Source organism: Aptenodytes forsteri, unplaced genomic scaffold, assembly GCF_000699145.1.
Source record: "Aptenodytes forsteri isolate BGI_AS27 unplaced genomic scaffold, ASM69914v1 Scaffold179, whole genome shotgun sequence".
Taxonomy (NCBI): Eukaryota; Metazoa; Chordata; class Aves; order Sphenisciformes; family Spheniscidae; genus Aptenodytes; species Aptenodytes forsteri.
The window spans coordinates 1,948,081-1,956,627 of NW_008795378.1; the positions used below are offsets into that span (position 1 = coordinate 1,948,081).

General features: G+C 43.3%; 2 protein-coding genes across 3 annotated transcripts in view; both read right to left on the minus strand.

Annotated features, from left to right (window-relative positions):
* The window catches only part of RPL22L1 (ribosomal protein L22 like 1), a 2,428-nt gene extending 2,163 nt beyond the window's left edge, over positions 1-265 (minus strand). The window contains exon 1 of the mRNA XM_009280564.2: positions 56-265. Within this exon, the coding sequence (XP_009278839.1) occupies positions 56-265 (210 nt within the window). The remainder of the gene's footprint in view (positions 1-55) is intronic.
* On the minus strand, positions 71-8,537 carry EIF5A2 (eukaryotic translation initiation factor 5A2). Of its 2 annotated transcripts, XM_009280554.2 has the most exons (5): positions 8,292-8,509; positions 6,683-6,787; positions 4,965-5,096; positions 4,196-4,286; positions 71-359 (listed from the first exon to the last, which is right to left on the minus strand). In XM_009280554.2, the coding sequence occupies exons 1-4, from the start codon at positions 8,454-8,456 to the stop codon at positions 4,227-4,229; spliced, it is 462 nt and encodes a 153-aa protein (XP_009278829.1). In that variant the 5' UTR covers positions 8,457-8,509; the 3' UTR covers positions 71-359; positions 4,196-4,226. The 2 variants fall into 2 exon arrangements, with proteins under 2 accessions (XP_009278829.1, XP_009278828.1); XM_009280553.1 differs by having other exon boundaries at positions 71-4,286; positions 8,292-8,537.
* Positions 8,538-8,547: the final 10 nt, after the last annotated feature.

An 8,547-nucleotide genomic window follows, 5' to 3' on the forward strand; every position in this document is an offset into this window, starting at 1 on the left:
CCGTTTTCTCCGAGGCAGGAAGAGGCGCCGCGCGTCTTTAGCACGAATGAGTCACCGTTTTATTCATTTTCTGATTTTTATTTCTGTCGGACAGGAACGCAAGCGTTTCTCTTGCTCTCGTACAAGTGGCAGGCCGCGCCGCTCTAGCGGCGAAGCGTTTCTCCTCCGGGGAGCCGAGGGCGCCGGCCGACGGCAGGGGACCGAGCACCGCGAGAAGAGACTGTCCTCGCTGCACCGAAGTCGGAGCTGGAGCTTGCGGGTCCATTCAACAACTCCACCGAAGCGTTAAAGACTCTCCAGCGGTCCCCGTGATCTCAGCCAGCACCCTGCTCCCCGCAGCACTGGCATCTTTATTGTTTCTGGAGCAAAACACACGTTTACATCTTTCCCCCCCGATCGTTTGCATGGTGTCAAAAACAATACAGCTTCCAAAACGGATACACGTCTCAACCGCAAGGACTACCGTTCCCGGTTTGCACGATTTACAGGGTTTGGGTTTTGCTATGATCAGTAAAATGAATCGGCGCCATCATTCCTCTTTCCCCATTTTGAAAGCCACACCGAACAATAGCGACGCTTACAATATACAGCACAGGACAACTGAGAACAGGGGGTTTCTGCAACACAGCGCTACACAGCAAACATTTCGTTTTAAGTTCACAAACCAAGTTACTCTCAGATGCCAGATACTGTGGGACCAGACGGCAGATGCTGGAGACTTCCGATGCTCTCGGCGTACCGTGCTGAACGCTCCACCACAACGCCTCCATTAACATTCTCAGCATACAAGCGAGATACTCAAAATATCCTTAACAAGGCCTTTTTTTTTTCTTCCTGAAGTTTGGTTCTACTGTAACAAACTACATTCTAATTACTCAACCAAAAAAGTGGGGTTTATTGAATTTTGAATTCTGTGAGACTGACCTGCAGTAACCATAGGAGTTTGAACTGTCAACAAATTTGACTTCTTTACAGATTATGTAAAATTACCTGTACTGTGAAACTACAGACTGTGCACCATTTCTGGGTACATCGTGGATTAGAAAAACCTGCAGGAGGCTTGAAAGCAGTTACGTTAAAACAATGAAATTCAGCTAACTTCTTAAAAAAAACAGCCCTGAGAACATGGCTCAACTAGCAAGAGCCTAGTTGAAAAACCACCATTATAAGCACAAATTAGAAGGATCTATTGAAATCTTAAAGTATTATTTGCCAACATTTGAAGGCAGGAAACACTGCAGTCTTTCCAACTCTGTAAAGTAGTAAGAGAAACTCAATGAATTGGAGCCATAAAAAAAAAAATGCATTATTTGGAGTGGAAATACATTTCTTCACCTCCTAGTTTTCACAGCCTTTACTCTAAGCCATTGCTTCAGCTATTACAAGTTTATAGTTTTCAGTTTTGACACACTTTAAGTATTAAGACAGTACTACAGAACAAGTACATTGGTAAGATTTGTTTTAAAGTAAAGCTATGAAAGGATAATTTCCCTAAGCATTTGGTTAGGGATCTTAAAAATACACATCTATATGGACTATTTATCACAAACAAAGTTTGTTGCAAACGATTCTGACAGTAAACTGAAACATCTTACTTTGGAAAAAATGCCTCAAATACATGTTCTAATTTAGAAGCAACTTTTAACCTTACTGAAACTTGGAGATTATGCTTAAGACTCATGCTTATGTATCACCTATGGGAAACTTCATGCATGACGAGCCAATGCTCTGCACTTCCATAGTGTTCGAAGTGCTTCACAAAAGACAACTAAGTATATAAGAACAAACCTATAATGAAGTACTTAATCATTTAAATCTTGCAGAACTGAAGGTTGCAATAGGAGGACATCCATATGTCCCAAGGAGGGCTCTTCCAGCCAGCTGGAGGTCATAAAACCTCTATCTTTAGATTGCTGTAGTACCTGAAAACTCCAGTCAGACCAGGACCCCACCTGTAGGAACAGGACAAAAAACAGCCCTCGTCCCAGAGAGCTTAGAGTCTAAGTAAATGCTCAGATTGTGGGCCAGGGACATCAAGTGCTTGTCTTCCTTCCAACAAGGTTTTAGAGGACAGATAGGCACCTGAAAGTAGACTAAAGCACTACCAGAACAAGGACAAATCCAAGTCTTGTAGTTATCAAGCATATTAGAAGCATTCATAATGCGGTGATAGCATTAGAATTTGTATTAGTTTGACATAGCAACCTATGACTTCCCATTTGACATCACACAGCTCACCTTGCTTGCAAGACCATCATCAATGGTTTCACAGTCACCTCCAAAGCTAACAAAGCCTGTCTTTCAGGTACCAGTTCGATGGAGAGGCAGAAAGGAGCACAGTGCAGACTAGCTTGAACTATTAAGCATGCACTTCAAACTATTCGGAATGCATTTCAATCTCTTGCATCTACAGCTTTTTTTTTTTAATAAGCGGTTTTGCCGTTTCAGTCAAGGTGCTATTTATGGAGTTCACCTGCAATGTGTACTGTGCTAGGCAAGAGCGTGTGGCAGTATCCTACTTCTGCCAGGTGTCCCAGGTAACTGTGCTTTATTACCAGAGTATATTTATTGCTGTCTTTACCTTCACTGTACTGCTCTCCCTGTCATGAGAAGTCGGTTTTGCCATCTACGTTAGACCTCCAAGATTTGCTAAGCCCTGCCACAGTATGTACAAGGGCAGTTCAGGACAGTTGCCATGAGCCCTTTGGGGATTAGAGAGTACATACTACTAAGCTGAAAACATTTTAAGCAGTTAACAGCAGTGTGAAGTCTGACTCTCACTGCCAATAGAGTGTGAACTGTGCGTGCTGTCCAGGGCAGCATGCCATGTGTTTACAAGTTGTCCTCCATTAGCCAACAGCCACTGAAGCTTAAGGCAAGTTCATGAAACAATTTAGCAACTGCAAAGAGAGGTCTGAGCCACGGACTAAGGAAGTTTCCCACTCATGAAGAGTCACCAAGTCTTAGAATTCAAGTTGAACGCCTTAAACAGGAGCAGGCTAGTTATCCTTCCATGACTAGTTCTGTGAAGCCCTGTGTTTGCCTGTTAAGCTACTAAATAGTTAGAGGCACGTATGCATGTTTCAGTGACTCAGAACTCCCTTGGAGAGGAGCTAGCTTTCATAACTATGTAGCAATTTATTTACTTTTATAGTTAAGCCATGGTTGTTCAGTATTGTCTGTCAAGTCTATAATTTGAAAATACAATAGTTGTATTTTTTTAAAAAGAATCATGCATTTAGTTTAGGCTCAATGCTACAGTTTGTCCCACTTTTTGAAAAACACGTGGTCTCTGTGCTACAAAAATATGGTCTGAACCTGAAGATTAAAACCTAAAGCTGGAAGCACTGCAACAGATTCCCATGGAGTTTGTGACCCTTTTATAGTTTAAGATAAATACAATAAAGGAAAGCAATTGAACTGCATTTTTCTATTTTATTTTTCAAGTCTGACAAAGGCCTCGAGTGAAAGTCTATAGCTTTAACATCCATTCTCACCTTTGTGTCCCCTTGACCTATCTATGTCTTATCTACCCAATATTCCAACTGCCTGCCTAAACCACAGGTAGGCTTTGACACCATTTTATCCTTACATTAAGCCAACAAGTTGGCAAAGAAGAATACAGAGGTAATACAGTTAAGTTGCACATGGCCACTGGGGGCTTGGTCAAGCCAGCTGGCATTTTTGATCACTTGAGTTTCTTGGTCTAAAAGTTGCGATTGGCACCTACAGTTCTGCAAGAGTCCCAATCCACAAAATAGTTAAGCTTTAAAAAAAAAAAAAAAAGCTACTTTTATTGTCAGTTCTACCTAAACATGTCAAGAAAAATACTATTTGTGCTCTAGGTCACTTTATAATCCTAGATACCTACCAGCTTATCTAAAAGCCCCTGAATACTGTATTTTGTCTGTTCATACAGACAAACACTGTTTTGCTCAAGCAAATAAAAATATATCCACTAGTAACACCTGATTGGTTTCTTAGATCCATAGCTGAAACCCACAGGAATGTTAAAATAGTTACAATTAAGGAATTAAAATCTCAGTGATTTTGAAAACTGCCAGTTAGCCTGCAACACTAATCCAGAATCCAGCACTGCTTTTTAACAATTCAAAAAAGAAATGAGGTTGCTTGTGAAGGCCAGAGCTTTGGTGACAATAAGAACCAAATTTATAGATCTGTGGTTTGTCCAGACCTGAGCAGTTGCCCGAGCCTGGTGATCCTCTTTATTTGCAAGGCTTTATGGCTACAGCACATTCTTCGTTCATTGCACTTATGACGGATATCTGGAAGAAAAGACAGATGGTGAGCTCCAACCCATGCCAGAGGAAGCGCTCCTAGAAGTTATAGACTTTCACATTTTAATATGTAACCCATCTCTCTTGAGAAGAAAAAAGGAAGTTGAAGCTAGTAAAATTCAGTCATTAGAAGAATTTTCACAACATCTGCCCTTCCCACCAGTTTGCTCTTCTGCTGCCTTCTCTTTGCCATATCGCCTTGGCTGACAGCGTGAGGTTCATACAACAGAGGAAGATGAACAAGCTCCTGCAATAGAGCCAAACTAGCAACTGGTGTGGCCCAGTATAGACTACAGTCTGCAGAGCTCCTTGCAGACAGGTTTGCTAACATAGCAAATTAGACTACTCAGACTACATCACAAAACTCTACGCTTGGTCCCTATTAAGAAAGCCTGGAGGCTCCAATCCACACCGTGCAGACAGCACTGTTATGGTTTATCTAGACATTTGAGAGACACCCGTATCACCTCACTGTCAACTGAGCTGGGCCTCAGTGCCATATTGAGTGCTCCAGTACAAAAGTCCTACATCTCAAAGGACCAATTCCCGTGCTTCTAACCTGCTCTTCACGGAGAGATACAAATGGTCAATATCAGAATAAGACTTCTTCATTGTATAATCAAGTGGAATTAACCATAACTCTTCTTGTCTGCCCTCTATACTTACCTGCACATCTTCATTGGCATTGAATTTTCCTTCTATTTCTTTGCCAAGATCCCCTTCTGGCAACTTTAGATCCTCACGAACTTCACCACTTTCTGTCAGCAGGGAGAGATACCCATCCTGAATACCTATCAGCTGTGAAGAGAAGTTCACTTTTAGAAAGTTTAACATCAGTCGTCACTAGTAGGCAGCAGCTGAAGATAAGTAGAAGGCAGTGAACTCTACCTGTTCATTAATTCTTTAGAACTGTGTTTGTAACAGTTAAGAACCTAATTTAAGTCAATTTTTAACAACAGTTTAGATGGCTGAGTCAGGCCAACTGTAGCAAAAGCCAGTCTGCTATCAAGGACCGCCAGAACCCTGCTGGTTACTTCCTAGTATGTGGGGCACTGCAAAACCCATCCTTATGATTTAGAAAATGTACTGCTTCCAGGTCACTGGTTCAGCTTTTTACATGGGTGAGTTAGAAACAATAACTGGAACGGTGTTCACTGAACAGCATTGCTTTTATAAAGTGTACAAAGTACACGACGGTTGAACTGTACACTTCTATACCTTCATTTGTACAATGACATACTACCATTTACATTAAAGGCTAATGAACGAATTAGGAAACATCCACCAAGCTCTGGACCACTTTTATAATGCTGTTTTCAGCCTAACCGAAAGCCTGAACTAAGGGGAACGGCTATTTTGACAGAGCAGGTTAGGGAACTTAGAACACGTAACAGTAAACCTAAAAGGCAGCCCTAGCAAGTCTGATAAACAGCAAGAATTTCAGTAGCAATAAGAACCCAAGAGAAAGATCACCAAGAAAACAGTAAGAATCTCTTGGAAGGTCTGAGCCCTAAGACAGGCTAGTCACACTTTATTCAAACAGCTTCAGCTGTCCTGAAGTGTTGCTAACACTCTGAATTTTGGCTTTGTCAAGCAATTGCAGCTTTCCAACTGACGTGGATGAATCAGTTCCTGACCAGAACTACTCCCAAGACAACGGGAAGATAGCCGACATTACAACTCAGAACCTGAGTTGTGCTGCTTTCAAGAGTTCACTATCCATATCACAGAAGGCATTACAGAAGTTACAGAAGTCTGCCAAGTTCCCTCCATACATCTATTTCAGAGCAGAGCTCAGGAGCACCAAAATTACTCGAGATCAACTAAAGCCAGCATCCACACAAGGAGCAGAAAGCACTGTAGCAAGTTAGAATTGGCATCAGATGCAGTTTAAGACTGTCTTGTTGATTCATCTACCCTATGTAAGGGTGAAATTATAAATGACAATATATACTTAGATTCAAATTTACTTGAAGTGAGATCCTGATATCTTTTAACTAATAATAACTTGCAGCAGGGATAACCTCTCTCCAGATTCTAAAGGATGCCAGTATGACAAAGAATAAAGAAGTGACCTTACAACATGAGCTAGAAAAAACATGGTTCTGAATTATGTCTATTACCTGTCATTTCTAAAGATTGCTACTATAACATGAGGTTGTTAGTACAGTAAGGAGCTCCCCCTCAGTGAGCTCCGACAGTTTTAACAATTCAGTAAATGCTATGAGTTCAGCAATGTCATGTCTAGACAGGCAAATTCCATTAATTCTGACAACAGGACTTTATTAATTGAGAGGCAAGTTTTGGGATGAAGAGAGTTTACGTGTGCTATTAGGAGTATAAAGCCTCTTAATGTGTGGAGGACACAGTGACTGTTCACTCACCTGGTAATCATTCCTCTTGATATTTGGAACATCCATGTTATGAGTTGATGGGCAAATATCTTCGTATTTTTTACCAGTGAAGATATCAATACCAACCAAGTGGACCTATAAGAGAAGAAAAATAACATCAGTTACTGTTGGTCCTAGAGAAGCAAGATGGTATTGCTGGTTCCACGAAGAGATCACGTGTAATACCAGATTCTGCCTAGACCCTTTTGCTTGCAGTATGAAAGCAGCCCAAGGACCGAAAAAAGGCCCCTCTCACCCTTTCATAGCACACTATGGAAACACTACATGAGAACAAAGATCAGCCACTGTTATCTTCCATAGCCATAGCCTTCTGTAGTTTTACAGCAGCAAGCTGGAGCTCAGGGTATGCAGCTGTTAAGAAAACGTTTACTTCAAGTTCTAGCTGTTCTGAGAAACAACCGTGTCGGTGACAACGTGAAGGTTAAGAGGAAAAGAAGAGGTGGTCGTGCACAGAAATTAAAGCAGCTCCCACTTCCCTTTTTGCTAGCAGCAGCTATCCACTGCAGCTAGCACTTGGATTACCAGTTCATAGCCTGCTCTTCTCAGATCCTTTCACTCTCACAACTGTTTCAGTATTTAAGAAAACTGGATCTGTCTAATAAAACAAGCCATAAAAAAAGCAAGGGAAGGGAAAAAGGAAAAAAAACTGGCAAGGGCTTGGTATACTCTAGCTTTGACAAATCCTAAATACTTTACCCACCTACATGTATTGTACAAGGTTGTGGAAACTGACAACTCTAATTAGTCTATGCTTGTAACAGATCTGTCTCTAAACTTTAATATACCCACCATGAAGTGTTGTTGAATGAACGAAGGGGCGTCCAGCCTTGGTCCAAGCTCTGGACAGCTGCATGAGCCAACTGCTTAGGCAGCAGGCCTGCAGCCTCAGACAGCAGCCTAAGAATATCCCTGCTGGGACGCAGGAGGGGGAAGGTACTCCTCACTCAGTGCTGAAAAAAGCAAAGAAGCAGCGAGGCAAGCTAGCAAAATAGGGCCAGAGCAGGCCCACAGAGGTAACGATTGTCCGCTGAGCTCTTCTGGATTATGTAACAGAACGTGGGCAATTCTAGTAAGCGCTTAAGTCGAGCGCTGCAATAGTGAAAGTCTGCTAGCACAGGCAGACACAAAAGTGCTTTGGTGGGTAGCGACAGCACAATCCAACCACGCCCTAGTGATTTCATCAGCCCCCCCTTCCAGAACTTACTCTACCCTCACTACAGAAACAGGTTTTATCGCTACCAGCGGTAAAGCTTTTTAACAAGTTGGGAGAAAAAAACCAACCCAACCCCCTGTCCTCAATCCTTCCTCCTTTACATTACTGGAAATCCTTGAGCTAACTGTAGACTGAAGAGACTCACGAGACACTGCTGCAAGAAAAGCAAAGGCAGGATACAGAACACTCTGCCAAATGAAATGCTACACCCTTCCTTCTCGGCCAGCCACGCAACGAGACAGCGATACTGTTCGACAGCGATGCCACTCGACAGCAATGCCGCTTGGAGGGCCGGGAGCCGCAGGAGCACAGACTGCGGGCTGTGCAACAGACTGGGGCTTGCAGAGCCTGCTCGGGGCCGCTCACCTTGGCGTGGCCGTGCTTGCCCGTCTTGGAGGTGGACATCTCCACGATCTTGCAGGGGCGCCCCTTGAGCACCACGAAGCCGTTCTTCCGCAGCGCCGAGCACTGCATGGGATAGGTGAAGGAGGCGCCGGCATCGCCCGTGGTGAAGTCGAGCTCGTCGGCCATGGCGGTGGGGGGCTGGCGGCGGGGGGGGCTGCACGCAAGCGAGAGCGTCGGTTCGGAGCCCCGGCGGCGGGCAGGGCCGGGCTGGGGAGGA

Bases quoted from the DNA above. Each gene is read 5' to 3' on its own strand.
- EIF5A2 (XM_009280553.1), bottom strand. From the start codon at position 8,456: ATGGCCGACGAGCTCGACTTCACCACGGGCGATGCCGGCGCCTCCTTC. The intron at 6,788-8,291 runs GTGAGCGGCCCC...CTTCTCTTATAG, and splicing joins GCAAGCACGGCCACGCCAAG to GTCCACTTGGTTGGTATTGA. The intron at 4,287-4,964 runs GTAAGTATAGAG...CTTTTCTTCCAG, and splicing joins ATGCCAATGAAGATGTGCAG to ATATCCGTCATAAGTGCAAT.